This window comes from Phyllobates terribilis, unplaced genomic scaffold, assembly GCF_046119375.1.
Source record: "Phyllobates terribilis strain yellow unplaced genomic scaffold, ASM4611937v1 Scaffold_1__5_contigs__length_1240528914, whole genome shotgun sequence".
In the NCBI taxonomy this organism is placed as follows: Eukaryota; Metazoa; Chordata; class Amphibia; order Anura; family Dendrobatidae; genus Phyllobates; species Phyllobates terribilis.
In genome coordinates, this window is record NW_027362761.1 from 661,330,603 (window position 1) to 661,349,938 (window position 19,336).

At 46.6% G+C, this 19,336-nt stretch overlaps 1 protein-coding gene across 1 annotated transcript in view; it reads left to right on the forward strand.

Annotated features, from left to right (window-relative positions):
* LOC141273299 (transmembrane protein 59-like) overlaps nucleotides 1–19,336 on the forward strand; it is a 324,881-nt gene that overhangs the window by 20,690 nt on the left and 284,855 nt on the right. Inside the window, exon 2 of the mRNA XM_073684938.1 lies at nucleotides 8,610–8,715. Within this exon, the coding sequence (XP_073541039.1) occupies nucleotides 8,610–8,715 (106 nt within the window). The remainder of the gene's footprint in view (nucleotides 1–8,609; nucleotides 8,716–19,336) is intronic.

Here is a 19,336-nt window from a genome sequence, read left to right on the forward strand (position 1 = left end):
AGCAGACTATATCTTTAGCAACAGTCCTTGTGGCACCTTCAGTGGGAATGGGACGCCCCCCAGTGGTGGCTCTAGACCCCTTCTGTGGTGAACCCGCCCCCTTTTGGGTATCCCAGTATGGAGAAGTGACTATATCTGGTTTCCCGAGGGATTTCTCAACCACTTGGTACCTCTCTACCAGGCCGATGAAGTCATCTGCGTTCTGGGGATCGCCCTGGGCAACCCAAGTCTGTACTGGCTTGGGAAGGGAGTGCACGAACCTATGAATCACCACCCGCTCGACCATCTGGGCCGGAGTGGAGGACTCTGGCTGCAACCACTTCTGAATGAGATGCAGTAGGTCAAACATCTGCGAGCGAGGGGGTTTGTCGCTGGGCTCTCACCGCCATATTCACTCCCATCTCTGTCTTTAGCTTGGTGTATTCCTTGACATCCTGCAGTGCCAAGTCGTAATATGCCTTTTGGGGTTCACCAGACAAATATGGAGCCAGAACCTCTGCCCACTGTTCTGGTGGAAGTCTCTACCGATCAGCCACCCTGTCAAAGACAGTCAGAAATGCTTCTACATCATCCCCGGGGGTCATCTTCTGCATGGCCCGTCTTACCGCCTTCCTGACATGGGAGTCATCAGTCAGCCCTGGGGGTGGGGCGGTTGCCCTTCCCTGGATGGCGTCCGCCAGAAGCTGTATCTGCTGTTGCTGCTCCTGCTGGTGCTGCTGCTGTGCCTTTTGCTGCTACTGGATCTGTTGAAGCAACAGTTTTGTCGTCTCCTGGTGCTGCTGCTGGCTTTGCAAGTGGTGCTGTTGCATCTGTTGTTGGCTCTCCATCAGGTGCTTAATGAGCTCCTCCATGCTGCCGGACTTCTCTGGCTGGCTGGCGACCTTCACCCAAGACATCCACCGGTCTCTGTGGCAGGTACACGTGTTCCTAGAATCTTGCTTGCACTCTCATACCAACTGTGGTAAAGCTACTTGCTCTTCTCTCCGGAGGCAGACACAGGACACACGGGTTGTGTAAACTTCCTGCGGGTTTATTGTACGGCATAAACTCCAGCAGCATCCCATAAAAATAAACAGTTCCTCTCAGGGTTAAAGGGAAAACAAAAGATGAAATATAATAGTCCTCTAGCCAGCAAGGCCTTTGCCGGCTGCAGATAGTCCTGTGAAGTTTTAGCAACACCAGTCCTCCGGTGTTGCTCTCTAGCGTCGGCCACACACAGCCTGGAGACTTTAATCTCCAGACCACACACTCCACCCAGGAAAAACAAACTGACTGAACATTTCAACCCTGTTCAGTCACACACTGAGGTGAAGGTATGGGGAATGGCTTCCCTCCCATCTCTACGTCATTTCCATAAAACCACACCCTTTAAAAGAGTTAACATCCAGCATATAACATGCCGGCAAAAATTCAGTAGGTTTTAGTTCACACAGGAGAGCATCCTAAGTGACACATACCTCCCCTCGCATATAATACCAGTGAAGGAAATAATTATTTGATCCCTTGCTGTTTTTGTAAGTTTGCCCATTGACAAAGACTTGAACAGTCTATAATTTTAAGGGTAGGTTAATTTTAACATTGGGAGATAGAATATCCAAAAAAAATCAAGAAAATCACATTGTATAAATTATATATAAAATTAGATACATTTATTTGCATTTTGCAGTGAGAAATAAGTATTTGATTCCTCTGGCAAACAACACTTAATACTTGGTGGCAAAACCCTTGTTGGCAAGCACAGCAGTCAGACGTTTTTTGTAGTTGATGATGAGGGTTGTGCACATGTCAGGAGGAATTTTGATCCACTCCTGTGGGGACGGTGTGCTTGGGGTCATAGGCAGCATTTCTCTTCTCCAAACATATATTTGTGTTTCTTGTGAAGAAACACAAATATATGCATACAAAGAAAGAAAGAGAAAAAAAAGAGAGAGAAAGCAGATGTATGGCATAATACATTGGCATTTAAATAAACAAACTGAGCTCAGAGAGGGAATTGTAACTAATAAGTTAGTACACTATATACTAAGGGACTGTGATATACATAATGAGGCTACATTCCTGTATCCATGGGTATTGTCGGTGTGCTGCCCGCTTTTACAGGCGCATTGAGCATGTCCTCTTCTGATCCTCAAAATTGGATCAGAACAGGACATTCTCTGACCCTCATGGATCTCATTCTTAGATCCGTGATTTTCTCAAATGTGTGAATGGACCCAGAAAACTCTACGAGTCCATGAAAAAATCTGGCAGCTCAAGGACATTTCACACAAATGTGAGAATGCAGCCTAAGGGATTTTTACAAATAACATTATCACTCCAAGTCACAAAGTGCAGATACAAAATAATATTTACATCCAGGAACTTACCGCTGCCATACCGTCTGATTAGAATTGGTTTCTGCTGCTTCTTCTCCATCTGGTTAGACCTTCATATCGACATCTCCTAGCCACGACTTTTCTTGTCAAGATAATCACCACAGCCCTAAATATAATAAGGTCACATATGTTGTATACATACCTGTGTCTCATCCGTACTGCGCCCCTGAATACAGATATGTACCCCACCATTAATATACACTGCTCAAAAAATTAAAGGGAACACTCAAATAACATATCCTAGATTTGAATGAATGAAATATTCTCATTGAAAACCACAGAACCCTGTGGTTGCCACCTTCTGTACAAAGTTGAATGTGCTGACAACAAAGTCACACAAAAATCATCAAAGGAAATCAAATTTATTAACCAATGGAGGCCTGGATTTGGAGTCACCCCCAAAATTAAAGTGGAAAAACACACTATAGACTGATCCAACTTTGATGAAATGTCCTTAAAACAAATCAAAATGAGGCTCAGTATTGTGTGTGGCCTCCATGTGCCTGTCTAACCTCCCTACAATGCCTGGGCATGCTCCTGATGAGGTTGCGGATGATCTCCTGTGGGCTCTCCTCCCAGACCTGGACTAAAGCATCCGCCAACTCCTGGACAGTCTGGCCCCCTCTTATGGCCACCTCCACATCTCCTGGTGTACTGGCCTGTCTCCTGGTAGCGCCTCCAGCCTCTGGACACTACGCTGACAGACACAGCAATCCTTCTTGCCACAGCTTGCATTGATGTGCCATCCTGGATGAGCTGCACTACCTGAACAACTTCTGTGGGTTGTAGAGTCCGTCTTATGCTACCACGAGTGTGAAAGCACAACCAACATTCAAAAGTGACCAAAACATCAGCCATAAAGCATTGGTACTGAGATGTGGTCTGTGGTCCCCACCTGCAGAACCACTCCTTTATTGAGTGTGTCTTATAATTGCCAATAATTTCCATCTATTGTTTATTCCATTTGCACAACAGCATGTGAAATTTATTGTCAGTGCTGCTTCCTAAGTGGACAGTTTGATTTCACAGAAGTTTGATTCACTTGGAGTTATATTCTGTTGTTTAAGTGTTCCCTTTATTTTTTTGAACAGTGTACTATTAGCCACACACTAATAAAAATATATCCATCATTCTCTTCTCCCCCACCTCCATCATTGTCCTCTCCCCCACCCCTATCAATGTCATATCCCCCACCTCCATCATTGTTCTCCCCACCTCCATCATTGTCCTCTCTCCCACCTCCATCATAGTCCTTTCTCCCACATCCATCGTTGTCATCTGCCCCACCTCCATCTGTCACACAAGGTGAGGGTAAGACTAAGTGCTACACGAAGGGAAGAGGGGGAGGAAGCCCAAACACTAGGGAAAGGGGGAGTGGAGCCCCTAGGCAGATCTAATATCACCCTGCCCAACCTATCGTCCCTATATAGGCTCCACACCTATCGCCGAGCAGGAACCTAAGCGCTGAATGTCCCTAGAGCTTGGCCCTAGATAGGGAGGGGACAGGGTGAGCACTAGTCAGATTCTCTGGAGAAACTGAGACTTTTTAACTACCCAGCAAGGGTGTGTCAATCAGCAGCAGAAGGTGGAGGTTGCTTCTGGGTCCTAAAAGAAGAAGGATATAACTGTACTACAGAGATGAGGGAATCAAGAAGGCGTCTGCAATGCCAAGCGCAGTGACCTTCTACAGCCAGCTCCAGAGCGACTGTCTGTCAGGTGTCTGTCTGTCACCCTTGACAGTACCCCCCTTCTACGAGTGGCCTCTGGATACTCAGGACCAGGTTTCTCAGGATAAGAGGTGTGGAACGAACAAACCAGCCTGGGGGTATTCACATCTGATGCCGAAACCCACATCTTTTCCTCTGGACCATAACTCTTCTAGTACACCAAGTACTGTAGGGAACAATGCTGGAGGCGAGAATCTACAATCCTCAAAATATAAAACTCCAAATTACAATCAATCATGATTGGGGCGGCGGCAGGGGAGAGGACTCAAGAGGTTCTACATATTTCTTGAGCAGAGACCTGTGAAACACATTGTGAATCTTAAAGGCGTGATGTAGCTCAAGACAAAACACTGCTGAGTTAATGACAGCAGTTATTTTATAGGGACCAATAAATCTAGGTCCCAGCTCCCAGGAAGGAACCTTCAACTTTGATATTCCTGGTAGAGAACCGCACAAAGTCATTCACACTCAGGTCCGGACATGGCAAGCGTTTCCTGTCAGCCATACCTTTGTACCTGTCTCCCATGATCTTCAAATTACTCAGAACCCCCCCGCCACACACAAGAGAGCGATGAAGCAAAATGTTCTTCCTCAGGAACTTCCGAAGCTCCTGCCCCACTAAAAGGACCAAACTGTGGATGGAAACCATATGCACCAAAGAACAGTGACCTGCCGGTAGATTCTTGGCAATGATTATTAATAGCAAATTCTGCCAACGGTATGTAAGATTCCCATTCCTCCTGGTTTTCGGACACAAAACACCTGAGGTAAGTCTCTAAATTCTGATTAAGGCAGAAGGATGGAAGGCAGAAAAAAAGGAGATCTGCTGCCCCCAGTCGAGAACAGAAAGCTTTCCAGAACTTAGAAACAAACTGGGTCCCCCGATCTAACACCACATCGGAGGGAATCCCGTGAGGCTTCACAATCTCATTTATAAATACCTGCGCAAGAGTCTTGGCATTTGTAAGTGCCGGCAATGCGACAAAGTGAACCATTTTACTGAACCTATCTACAACACCAAAACCATAGTCTTGCATGCAGATACCGGTAGGTCAGTAATAAAATCCATGAACAAGTGTGTCCATGGCCTGCTAGGAATAGGTAGTGGAAGAAGAGTAGCCAACGGTCGGGTATGCGATACTTTAGAATGCGCGCAAATACCTCAGCCACCAAAAATGAAGAGAAAGGAGGTCCGCAGTTGCCTTACCACCTGGATGACCAGCAAGCACAGACTTGTGATGTTCCCTAATTACTATGCGGCGCAGATTAGATGGTACAAATAATCTCCCGGAAGGGCAGGAGGCAGGGGCGTCCCTTTGAGCCTCCAACACCTCACCCTCCAGTTCAGGGTACAATGCCAAAATGATTTCCCCCTTCTGCAAAATCAGGGCAGGGTTCTCATTATCACCATCACCAGGGAAGAACCGGGACAAAGCATCAGCCTTGACGTTTTTGACCACTGGCCGGAAAATGACAACAAAATTGAACCTAATAAAAAAATGGGGACCATCTAGCTTGCCTAGGGTTGAGATGTTTAGCCGATTGAAGATATGACAGGTTCTTATGGTCTGTGATAACAGTAATAGGATAGACAGCCCCCTTCAACCAATGTCGCCATTCTTCGAACGCCTATTTGACCGCCAGAAGCTCCTTATTACCCACGTTATAATTTCAGCTGAAGATAATTTATTGGAAAAGTAAGCGTATGGACACCATTTACCAAGGGACGGACCCTTAGATAACACAGCCCCAACCCCCACCTCCGACGCATCAACTTCCACGATGAAAGATTGAGAAACATCGATTTGACTGAGTATAGGTGAGGTAACAACTCTTTAGGGAGGAAAAAGCCTGCAGAGCCGCATCCGACCATTTAGAAAAATCAGATCCCTTCCTTGTCATGTCAGTGAGGGGTTTCACAACTACCAAATAATTTTGGATACATTTCCAGTAAAAATTAGTAAAGGCCAGAAAACGCTGTAAAGCCTTCAAGTTCTCGGGACGGTCCCAATCATGAACAGCACGGATCTTCTCCGGAACCATTCGAAAACCTGAAGATGACAACAGATATCCCAAAAACTGCACCTCCTGGATGGCAAAAACACATTTTTCTAGTTTGGCATGTAGTTTATTATCCCTTAATATCTGAAGCACCTGTTTAACATGCCCCCGATGTGTTTCAAAATCAGGTGAGTAAACCAAAATATCATCCAGATAGACCACCACAAACCTGCCCACCAAATGATGGAAAGTATAATTTATGAAATGCTGTAACACCGCAATTGCATTGGTCAGACCAAAAAGGCATAACCAGACTCTCAAAATGCCCCTCAGGGGTATTGAACGCTGTTTTCCATTCATCCACTTCTCTGATTCTAACCAGATCGTAGGCTCCCCTTAAATCCAACTTGGAGAACACCTTAGCTCCCACAACCTGGCTGAACAATAACATTTAGTGAGGCACGGCCAGTGCAATGCAACAGGCTCCAGTAATAACAGTACAGTCTCCTTTGCAGCACAGCAGTACACAGTCTATTATCCGGTAGCACAGTACAGCACAGTTTTAATGCACACACAACCACAGGCTTTTCCTTCACAAGGACTCAATAGTACACAGCATTCTTTATCTTGCATGGAGATGGAGGGTGTGATGAGGTAGATAATCTCCATGACAGGCTTCCTTCCAGTCCTTTTCTTCCTGACCAACAATATTCCGCACTCTTAGCTCAGGGAGTCTAACTGACCTTTGTTTAGCTTCCCTCCTGACCTGAATTCTGTTCCCTTGCCTTCTGTGAGATACAGATCATAAGCCACCTTTCTCTTCTGCTTGGCCAGACAGTAAACAACTTTCCCACAATCCCTCTGGGGCTCTGCTAAAACACTCCCCTGCTCCTGTGTTAACCCCTCTAGTTGCTGGATGATTCTGGAGCACAACACTTCCTGTCTCCTGTGCTTGTGTTACTTCTAATAGTTGCTGAATGCTTTTAAAGCAACAGCACTACTTGTGCATGTCACATATGGATCTTGGATGGTAATTTGATTCAATTCCCGGAAATCTAAACAGGGACGTAGACCGCCATATTTCTTCTTCACAAAGAAGAACCCTGCCTCCACGGGCAAAGATGCGGGTCTGATATGTCCCTTCTCCAGACTTTCCGTAATGAAATCGTTAAAGAAGGTGTCCAGTACTTTAGATTACCCCACCAATGTAACCCCCCGGGACACCTAAGGATTTTTGTAATTAGCTTACGTTGCAGATACTACCTTTGAGCGGCAGTAACCCCGTCCACAGCCTGTCATCCACCGTGGAACGCATTAGACAGAGACCCCCGGCTGCTGCCAGCACTTGTTGTGACGTCAGCGGATGTCAGAGCCGGCTGCAGCCAGGGGTCACGTGATGCCTGTGAGCGGCCAGTGATAGCGCCGCTCACAGGCAGTATCTGCAACGTAAGCTAATTACAAAAATCTTTAGGGGCCCCCCGGGGGGATACATTGGGGGTGTAATCTAAAGTACTGGACAACCCCTTTAATAGCTAGTCTCTCATGGCCAGAAAAATTATACAGTCTAGACATTGGTAGTTTAGTTACGGGGATCAGGTTAATAGGACCGTCAAATGCATGATGAGGAGGCAAATCCTGACATTCCTTCTCAGAAAAAAATGTCCTCAAAACCAGACAAAAATGCAGGTAAGCTCTCTGTAAAGACTGTAGAAAGGGATATGTTTAAACCGTTCTCAAGGCAATAATCTCATCATTCAACGATCTCCGTGCATTGCCAATACACTGTCAGATTATGTTTCACCAACCAGGGTAGACCCAGTAGAATTGGAGTGGGAAGGCCGTCCAGGTCATAGCAAGGAATTATCTCACAATGAACAGACCCCACCAGCAGTCTTACATTATGTACAATCTGAGTCAGAACTTTCTGTACAAGTGGCGCTGAGTCGATGGCAAAAATAGGAATGGGCTTAGCTAAAGTACAGCAAGCAAGACCATGAGTTCTCACAAACTCAGCATCAACCATGCTGACTCCGGCTCCACTGTCTACAAACACAGAAATTTTCTCAGTCCTGCTCTCTAGCACCACCTCTGCTGTCAGGACAAACCGAGAACTGCAGGTTGATGAGGAGAATAGTGCCTGGCAGATACAGACAGCCAATGAGTGTGCAGTGGGTGGGCAGAGGTGGGGCTGTACACTGAGGCTGGGGGGGGCTACTTCTGGCTGTGAGCTGAAAAAAAAGCCCAAGAAGCTGAATAGTCTGGGAGAGCAGCATGTAAACAAACTGGATGCAGGCAATGACGTGAAATTCAAGAGGATTGAAAGATAGAAACAAAAAACAGAATGTATAGGGGTGTCGTATGCTACAATACAGCACAGATTAGCTTTAAAAAAAATGGATTTCAGGGTCTGTCTTTAAGGTATATGTGATCTTATTATAATGTTGTATTGTAACATAAGACATTTTAGTCAAGGTGAAGTGTACATCCTGCTTTCCTCTCCCTACAGGATGATGTCCTTGGTGCCTGCTACAGAGGATGCAGACTTTTCTCAATTTGCCACTTTGTGGATGTTACTGCTGATATCAATACCACTACAGCTGAGTGCGAGTCAGGTAACTATGAAAAACATTAAAAGATAGATTTCTATATTTCTATATGTCAAATAATGGTGTTGAGTTACTGTCATGAAATTAAATCTAATGAGACACACGTGCTTATATTTGGTAGTGAATATAAGGTGTTGGTTTTTTTTTTACAACATTGTTATAATAGCCTATCATTATGATAGGCCTTCATTATTTCATTGGTGCTCGGTCTGACTCCTTATGCCAATCGGGAAAATGAAGAGGTCTCCAGGCACTTTTCCATAAGCCCAGTCCAGTGAAGTACATTACAGAAAGTGATATTGGTAAACACTGAAACCATTAATAAGGACAAAGGGGAAGGCAAACGGCAGGGTTTATGAAAGAGAGCCTTGAAACGTGTGCATCGGGGTTTCCTCATCTGACAGGTCATATAATTATTTACTTTCAACTACTATTCTGATCACTGGTATTGTATTTTATCAATCTTTAAAGAATTTTTGTATTTGTGGCTTTATGGAGGTGCCAGCACTTTTAGCTCTACAGATTGCACCTTATATAAATTGTAGCAGATTTGCACATTAGCTTATATGCACTTTATGTGATTTATACTCTGCACTTGCAGTATCTTTATTTTGATAGGTTACGTATTAATTTTCCTGATATTTCACTTTTTTAGAATATGGTGTTCTTTATTTAATACAATTATGGCTCAGTGATTATTGTGACTTAGAGCACTAGCGCCATCTGGTGGATATATTATGACATGACTGGCTTTTGTAGGTTTTTTTGTCTGTTCTAGTTTCTTTCCCTACTTTTATGTATTTTATTGGAATTTTTAATTATACGTTAATAAAATAATCTATTTTATTCAACTGGCATAAATCTTCCTATTGTTTGTAGACTTAATAATTATTATATGGAAGTGCTTTTGTAATTTTTGGGCTAAAAATCTTTTTTCAATTTATCCACATTTAACCCCTTAATAACATCTGACGTACTAATACGCGTCTGTGCCCTGGGACTTAAGAGCCAGACCCGTATTAGTACGTCATCGCGATCGCGCGCACACACAGGCTGTGCGGGCGCGATCGCCGCCGGGTGTCAGCTGATTGTCACAGCTGACACCCGGTACTATGTGCAGGGAGCGGTCCTGCACCTCTCCCAGCACATTAACCCCCGCGATGCTGCGATCGAAGTCGATAGAAGTCGATCGCGGCATTGCGGGGGCAAGGGGAGGTGATCGGCGATACTCACCTCCTCTTCCGGCTTCCAGCGCAGTCTGCAAAGGCTTCCCGGGTGTTGCCATGACGACCCGATGTCGTCATGACAACATCCGGGTCACCAGAGAGCAGGAAGATTGCTTGGACATGCGCAGTGCATCTCCAAGCAATCTTCACACTGTGCACTTCTGACAGCCTTCATGGCATAGGGATGGTGCTCCATTCCTGTGCCATGCAGGCGATCAGAAAAAAAAAAGTGAAAGTCCCAGAGTGGGACAAAGTAATAAAGTGTATATACTGTGTGAAAGTGAAAAAAAAAAAAAAAAATGTGCAAAAATATTATAAAAAAATAAAAAAAATAATACACCAAAAATAAAAATATAATGTACCCATCAATAAATATTATTATAAAAAAAATAAAAAAAAAACAATAAAAGTACACATATTTGCTATCGCCACGTCCGGAACAACCTGACCTATAAAACTGTCCCACTAGTTAACCCCTTCAGTGAACACGGTAAAAAAAAAAAAAAAAAAAACGAAGCAAAAAACAATGCTTTATCACCATACAGCTAAACAAAAAGTGGAATAACACGCGATCAAAAAGACGCATATAATAAAAATGGTACCGCTGAAAACGTCATCTCGTCCCACAAAAAACAAGCTGCCATACAGCTCCATCAGCCGAAAAATAAAAAAGTTATAGCTCTCAGAATAAAGTGATACTAAAAAATATTTTTTTCTATAAAATAGCTTTTATTGTGTATAAGCGCCAAGACATAGAAAAATGATACAAATGTGGTACCGCTGTAAACGTACTGACCCGAAGAATAAAGCTACCTCATCAATTTTACCACACGCGGAACAGAATAAAAAAAAAAAAAAAACAATTCCTGAATTGTTGGTTTTTGTTTATTCTGCCTCCCAAAAATCGGAATAGAAAGCGATCAAAAAATGTCACGTGCCTGAAAATGGCACCAATAACAACGTCAAGTCATCCCGCAAAAAACGAGCCGTCACATGACTGTCTGCCAAAATCTGGAAAAATTATAGCTCTCAAAATATGGCGATGCAAAAACTAGATTTTACAAAAAATGCGTCTTTTAGTGTGTGACAGCTGTCAGTCATAAAAACCCCATATGATTCTGGCATTGCTGTAATCACACCGACCCGAAGAATAAAGTCGTCTAATCACTTATACCGCACAAGGAACGGCGTCAAAAATAAACTCTTGGGTTAGGATTGGGCTAGGGTTAGGGCTGGGTTTGGGGCTAGGGTTGTGCTGGGGCTAGGGTTGTGCTGGGGCTAGGGTTGTGCTAGGGATTTTTTTCAAAAGTAAGAAAAAAAGATGACGATATGGCGACTAGTGTTGAGAGCAAGTGCTCGCTACTTGAGTTTGCATCGGGTGCTCTGGTATGCATTGAGTATCGTGGGTATTTGAGTGACATGCTCGAGTCTCTGCCCCATATGCTTCGCGGCCAAAAAACTTTACGGGGATTGCCTGCCATGCACGAGCGATCCCCGCATGTTTTTTTTTGGGTGTCTAATAACCGTGAAACATGCGGAGCAGGGACTCGAGCATGTCACTCGAGCACACGCTGTACATGGTGCATACCTGAGTACCCGATGCAAACTCAAGTAGCGAGCACTTGCGCTCAAGAATAATGACAACTTATTCAATATGATGACCTAATGTAAACAAATTCTGTGCCGTACCTCTGGGTTCAAAATGTTCACTATACACCTTAATAAAATCCTTGAGGGGTATAGTTTCCAAAATGGGGACACTTGTGGGGGAGCTCCACTGTTTAGGCACATCACGGGCTCTCCAAACGCGACATGGTGTCCGCTAACAAATTGAATGGAAAATCGGCTCAAATTGTTAGAGGACACCATGTTGCGTTTGGAGAGCCCCTGTGTGCCCAAACATTGGAGCTCCCACACAAGTGACCCCATTTTGGAAACTAGACCCCCCAAGGCACCTTTCTAGATGCATAGTGAGCACTTGGAACCCCCAGGTGCTTCACAAATTGATTCGTAATAATGAAAAAGTGAAAAAAAAAACACTTTTTCATTTTTATGAATCAATTTGTGAAGCACCTGGGGTTCCAAGTGCTCACTATGAATCTAGATAGGTGCCTTGGGGGGTCTAGTTTCCAAAATGGGGTCACTTGTGGGGGAGCTCCAATGTTTGGGCACACAGGGACTCTCCAAATGCAACATGATATCCGTTAACAAATTGTCGGCTCAAATTGTTAGCGGATATCATGTTGCATTTGGAGAGTCCCTGTGTGCCCAAAAATTGGAGCTCCCCCACAAGTGACCCCATTTTGGAAACTAGACCCCCCAAGGCACCTATCTAGATGCATAGTGAGCACTTGGAACCCCAGGTGCTTCACAAATTGATTCATAAAAATGAAAAAGTGTTTTTTTTTTTCACTTTTTCATTATTACGAATCAATTTGTGAAGCACCTGGGGGTTCCAAGTGCTCACTATGCATCTAGAAAGGTGCCTTGGGGGGTCTAGTTTCCAAAATGGGGTCACTTGTGGGGGAGCTCCAAAGTTTGGGCACAGAGGGGCTCTCCAAACGCAATGTGGTGTCCGCTAACAATTTGAGCCGATTTTCCATTCAATTTGTTAGCGGATACCATGTTGCATTTAGAGAGTCCCTGTGTGCCCAAACATTGGAGCTCCCCCACAATTGACCCCATTTTGGAAACTAGACCCCCCAAGGCACCTATCTAGATGCATAGTGAGCAGTTGGAACCCCCATGTGCTTCACAAATTGATTTGTAACAATGAAAAAGTGTTTTTGTTTTCACTTTTTCATTTTTACGAATCAATTTGTGAAGCACCTGGGGGTTGCAACTGCTCACTATGCATCTAGATAGGTGCCTTGGGGGGTCTAGTTTCCAAAATGGGGTCACTTCTGGGGGAGCTCCAATGTTTGGGCACACAGGGGCTCTCTAAACGCAACATGGTGTCCGCTAATTATTCAAACAAATTTTACAATCAAAAAGTCAAATGGCGCTCCTTCCCTTCCGAGCCCTACAGTGCGCCCAAACAGTGTTTTTTCCCCAAATATTGGGTATCTGCGTGCCCAGGGGAAATTGCACAACAAATTTTGCGGTCCATTTTTTCTTGTTACCCCTGTGAAAATAAAAAAAATTGGGTCTATAGTAACATTTTTGTGAAAAAAGTTAAATGTTCATTTTTTTCTTCCACATTCAAAAAATTCCTATGAAGCACCTGAAGGGTTAATAAAGTTCTTGAATGTGGTTTTGAGCACCTTGAGGGGTGCAGTTTTTAGGATGGTGTCACTTTTGGGTATTTTCTGTCATAAAGACCTCTCAAAGTGACTTCAAATGTGATGTGGTCCCTAAAAAAATGGTTTTGTAAATTTTGTTGGAAAAATGAGAAATCGCTGGTCAACTTTTAACCCTTATAGCTCCCTAACAAAAAAAAATTTTGGTTCCAAAATTGTGCTGATGTAAAGTAGACATGTGGGAAATGTTATTTATTAACTCTTTTGTGTGACATATCGCTCTGATTTCAGGGCTTAAAAATTCAAATTTTGAAAATTGCAAAATTTTCAAAATTTTCGCCAAATTTCCGTTTTTTTCACAAATAAACGCAAGTGATATCGAAGAAATTTTTCCACAATCATGAAGTACAATATGTCACGAAAAAACAATCTCAGAATCAGGGGGATCCGTTGAAGCGTTCCAGAGTAATTACCTCATAAAGTGACAGTGGTCAGAATTGTAAAAATTGGCCCGGTCATTAACGTGCAAACCACCCGCGGGGCTTAAGGGGTTAAAGAAGTTGGAGAATAATATAAATTGTTTTGTAGCATCGGCGTCTCTGCCTCCTGCCGGGCAAAGACGCCGATCCCCTCACCGCCACGGTCCCGGTCCCGCATCCTCTGGCTCCCCTGCTGCATCTGCCCGGGGTGCGCGCACCACGCGCAGTTCCCTGGGCACTGTACTTAGGGCCAATGGCCGGAGGACTGCCCTTATATAAGGCACCAGTGCCCGCCTGCCTGTCTATCAGCTGTGGCCCCCTGCCTGTCTATCAGCCGTGCCCACTTGCTTGTCTACCCGCATCACCTGCCTGTCTACCAGCCGTACTCATCTGCTGTGCCTGTCGGCTTCGGCCATCAGTCCCGTGGGAGTCACCTGCTCTCATACAAGGTCGGGCCCAGAGTGGCACCTGGTTCACCTTCCTGGTCCCTCCTTAGTTCACGGAGTCGACTAAGCCACCATGTGGCCAGGGTCGGTTCGGGTAGACACTAAGTTACGCCCCTCTGGTCCCTCCTTGCATCACAGCACAGAGGTTCCACCACCCGGATCTGTAACAGGTTGCACAGGCCATGGAATCCGGTAGCTCCCAGGCTTCTTCGCTCTCAGACCTGTACCAAGAGGTCTCTCGTCAGAGGTCCCAACAGAATACTATCCTGTCCTATCTGCGAACAGTCAACTCCCGCTTGGGCGCGCTGTCCACCCCGACTGTTCGCCTCTAACCAAGCGGCACCTGCTCCGGCGGCACCTCAACCCAGTGGCGCTGTGGTAGGACCCCGGCTATCTGCTCCTCCACATTTTGGTGGTGACCCTGCCCTATGTCGGGGGTTCATTAATCAGTGCACGCTGCACTTTGAGCTCCTGGCACACCAGTTCGCCTCCGACAAGGCCAAGGTGGCATTTATCATGTCTCATCTCACCGGAGAGGCGTTGGTGTGGCTTAACCCTCTGTGGGAGAGAGGGCATCCTCTGGTGTCCGACCTCCAGGCTTTCCTCGCGACTTTCCAAAAGGTGTTCGATGAGCCCGGACGAAAATCTTCGACTGCCTCCTCTGTTCTCTGACTCCGCCAAGGGAGTCTCTCTGTTAGATGTTACGGGACCGGGTGGTGGAACCTCTGTGCTGGGATGCAAGGAGGGACCAGAGGGGCGTAACTAAGTGCCAACTTGGACCGACCCTGGCCACATGGCGGCTTAGTCGACTCTGTGGAAACCAAGGAGAGACCGGGCAGGTGAACCAGGTGCCACTCTGGGACCGACCTTGTGTGAGAGCAGGCAACTCCCATGGGTCAGGTTGCTGCGCCTGACAGGTGCAGCTGAAGAGTACGGCAGGTAGCTTGACGGGTGATCCAGGTAGGCAAGCAGGCGGGTACAGCTGGTAGCCAGACAGGTGATCTGGGTAGACAAGCAGGCGGACACAGCAGGTAACCTGACAGGTGATCCGGGTAGGCAAGCCGGCGGGCATGGCAGGTAGACAGGCTGGCGGGTACGGCTGATAGACTGGCGGGCACGGCAGATAGACAGGCTGGCGGGCACGGCTGATAGACAGGCTGGCGGGCACGTCTGACAGACTGACTGGCTGGCACTGGAACCTGAGGGCTGAGGAGAGTGTTAGCACACAAACAACAACCTTTAACAGGCACCTCCATTTTGGAGGAGGTGCTTTAAATAGGAGTGGTCCTCCGGCCATTGGCCGGGGACTCTTTAGGAGACTGGAGCTGGAGTTGTACCTGGATCGTCAGAGAAAGAATTAAGGACAACCGGTTTGAGGAGAGGCACGTGAAAGGAGTTGGGGATCCGTAAGGAGGCCGGGAGTTTCAGCTTGTAAGCCACTGGGTTTATTTGGTTCAGTATCTCGAACGGACCGATGAACCGCGGACCCAACTTGTAAGATGGTATCTTGAGGCGGACATATTTGGAGGAAAGCCAGACCTAGTCTCCCGGACGGAATTGAGGCGGATCCAGACGTCTCTTATCAGCATGCTTCTTCATCCGTTCGGAGGACTGAAGGAGAGCAGATCTAGTGTCTTACCAAATCGCAGAAAATTCACAGACGAGAGACTCCGCGGCAGGATTGTCTACTGAAGAGGAGACGGGAAATGGAATCCGGGGTTGTCGACCGTAGACCACAAAAAACGGAGACTTAGCAGAGGACTCACTCACATGGTTGTTATAAGAAAACTCGGCCCAGGGCAGGAGCTCAACCCAATTGCTATGGTGAATGTTGACAAAGTGCCAAAGAAAACTGGTAAGGATCTGATTGATACGTTCCACTTGACCATTGGACTGAGGATGATAGGCCGTTGAAAAATCCAAAGAGACATCCAGCAGCTTGCACGTGGCTCTCCAAAAGCGAGAAGTGAACCGAACTCCTCGGTCCGAGACAATGTGGAGGGGTAAGCCGTGGAGACGGAAGATGTGACGGATGAAGTCCTTAGCCAGCACAGGTGCAGACGGAAGACCAGACAGAGGGATGAAGTGAGCTATCTTGGAGACGCGGTCAACGACCACCCAAATGACAGTACAACCTGCCGATACCGGAAGATCCATGATGAAATCCATTGCAATATGTTGCCACGGAGCGGAAGACACGGGAAAAGGAAGGAGGCGACGGGCTCGAAGGTGCTTAAGTATCTTGTTATGGGCACAAGAGGAACAAGCTGCGACAAAATCCGCAACATCCTTACGCAGGGTGGGCCACCAATAGTGCTGGGTAATGAGCAGAAGTGTCTTCTTCTGGCTGGCATGGCCAGCCAGTTTGGACGAATGGCCCCAGAGTAAGACCTTCTTCCGATCCTGAGCCGCTACAAAGGTCTTACAAGAACGTAGATGAGACAGGTCAAATGGAGCAGCAGTCATAATTCTAGAGAGAACAATGATGTGAAGAGGCTTTTCCTCCAGGTCGGAAGACAGAAAAGAGCGGGATAGAGCGTCAGCTTTAATGTTCTTGTCTGCCGGGCGGTAATGGAGATTTAAGCAGAATCGAGCAAAGAACAAAGATCATCTGGCCTGACGTGGGTTTATTCTTTGGGCAGTCTGCAAATAAGCGAGGTTTTTATGGTCAGTGTAGATGACCCCCGGGTGCAGAGCCCCCTCAAGCAAGTAGCGCCACTCCTCCAGCGCTAATTTGATGGCCAGCAGTTCTCGATCCCCTATGGAGTAATTGCGCACGGACGGAGAGAAGAGTTTGGAAAAGAAGCCGCAGGTCACCATTTGTCCAGACGAAGATTTCTGGGCATGCACCGCTCCGGCTCCTGAGGAAGAGGCATCAACCTCCAGGAAGAACTGTTTATTGCAATCCAGACGGTGTAGCACAGGAGCGGCAGAGAAGGCTTGTTTAAGAGAGATAAAGGCATTCTCTGCCTCGGAAGACAACTCCCTGGGATTTGCTCCCTTACGGGTAAGAGCAGAGATGGGAGCTGTCCGGGAGGAGAAATGAGGAATGAAGAGGCGGTAATAGTTAGCGAATCCCAGAAACCGCTGAATAGCCTTCAACCCCTCCGGTCGGGCCACTTTAAGACGGCAGACACCTTCTAGGGATCCATCCGTAGTCCGGTCTCAGAGATGATATACCCCAGAAATGGCAGGGAGGTCTGCTCAAAGAGGCATTTCTCGAACTTAGCATACAGGCCATTCTTCCGGAGCCTCAGCAGGACCTGACGAACATCCCTCCGGTGAGAGGGCAAATCAGGGCAGAACACCAAGATATTGTCCAGGTACACCACCACGCAGGAATGCAGGAGATCTCGAAAGATATCGTTTACTAACTCCTGGAAGACGGCTGGAGCATTACAGAGACCGAAGGGCATCACGCGGTACTTGTAGTGACCATCCCGAGTGTTGAATGCCGTCTTCCACTCGTCTCCTTGGCAAATCCGGACCAGATTGTACGCTCCACGCAGGTCGAGCTTAGTGAAGATCCTTGTGCCTTTTAGGCGATCAAACAGCTCCGAGATGAGAGGCAGGGGGTACTTATTCTTGATGGTAATCTGGTTTAGGCCTCTATAGTCGATACAAGGGCAAAGAGAGCCATCTTTCTTTTTGACAAAGAAGAATCCTGCTCCATCCGGAGAGGTGGATTTCTGGATAAATCCCCTAGTAAGATTTTCTTCAATGTATTCAGACATGACACGGGTCTCGGCCAGCAACAAGTGGTAGATTTGCCCGCGAGGAAGTGAAGCACCAGGTATTAGGTCGATGGGGCAATCATACGGCCTATGAGGTGGTAGTGTCTCTGCCTCCTTTTTATCGAAGACGTCTGCATAGGACCACTAGGGTGTTGGCAGGCCAGGTAGGTTAGCCGGAGTAGACGGGGGTCGAGCAGGACGAACCGGAACCAGACAGGTCTTATGGCATTCCTGACCCCAATGGAGCACCTCACCCGAGCACCAATTCAGGATGGGCTCATGTCTCTGTAACCAAGGCAGGCCAAGCAAGAGGGGATGAGAGAGATCGGACAGCACGTAGAAGGAGATCCTCTCCGAATATAGCATTCCCACCTGAAGAGTTACAGGCTCAGTGACAAACAGGATGGTCTTAGAGAGAAGCTCACCCAGAAATCCTCGTCTGGGCGAATGGTGACCTGAGGCTTCTTCAAACTCTTTTCTCCATCCTAACACAATTACTCCATAGGAGGTCAAGAACTGCTGGCCATCAAATTAGCAATGGAGGAGTGGCGCTACTTGCTTGAGGGGGCTCTGCACTCGGTGGTCATCTATACTGACCATAAAAACCTTGCTTACTTGCAGACCGCCCAAAGACTAAATCCGCGTCAGGCCAAATGGTCTTTGTTCTTTGCTCGTTTCAGCTTTACTCTCCATTACCGCCTGGCAGATAAGAATATTAAAGCTGAAGCTCTGTCCCGCTCTTTCCTGTCTACTGACCAAGAGGAGGAGCCTCTACACATCATTGACTCCTCCAGAATAATGACTGTTGCTCCGCTTGACCTGTCTCATCTACCTCCTGGTAAGACCTTTTGTAGCTGCTCAGGATCGGAAGAGGGTCTTACTCTGGGGTCATTCGTCCAAACTGGCTGGTCATGCCGGCCAAAGAAAGACGCTTCTGCTCATTGCCCGACATTATTGGTGGCCCACCCTGCGCAACGATGTTGCGGATTTTGTCGCGGCTTGTTCCCCTTGTGCCCGTAACAAGATACCTGTCACACTGTCACAGAATACTGGAGGTAGGGGGCCTAAGCTGACCCTAAGCTGGGGCCCTGACTAATCCCTCATCCTGGAGGTACTGTTAAAGGTACAGAGGTCCAGGCCGCCAGCGTAACCCCTACCTCCTGAGGATCCCTGCACCACAGTAATCTAGTCCTGAGAAGGACCCTGATCACAACAATTGGGAACCAGCAATAATATGCCCACACACAGTATTTAGACGAACGAGACAGTACAAGGGAAAAACCAAAACCACCTTGCATACAACTTCAACAAAACTACAACAGAGGGAACACCAACGGGAAAGGAGATAAATGATAAAGCGAGGAAAGGGAAATAACACTTTCAAATACACTTATCTCAGCAACTCCAAACACCACGATCCGCTCTGTAAGTCTGAATGAAAAGCTTTCACCGACACCTCACAAACAGACCTGCAGGAATATAAAGGAGTCTCACTAACGAAGC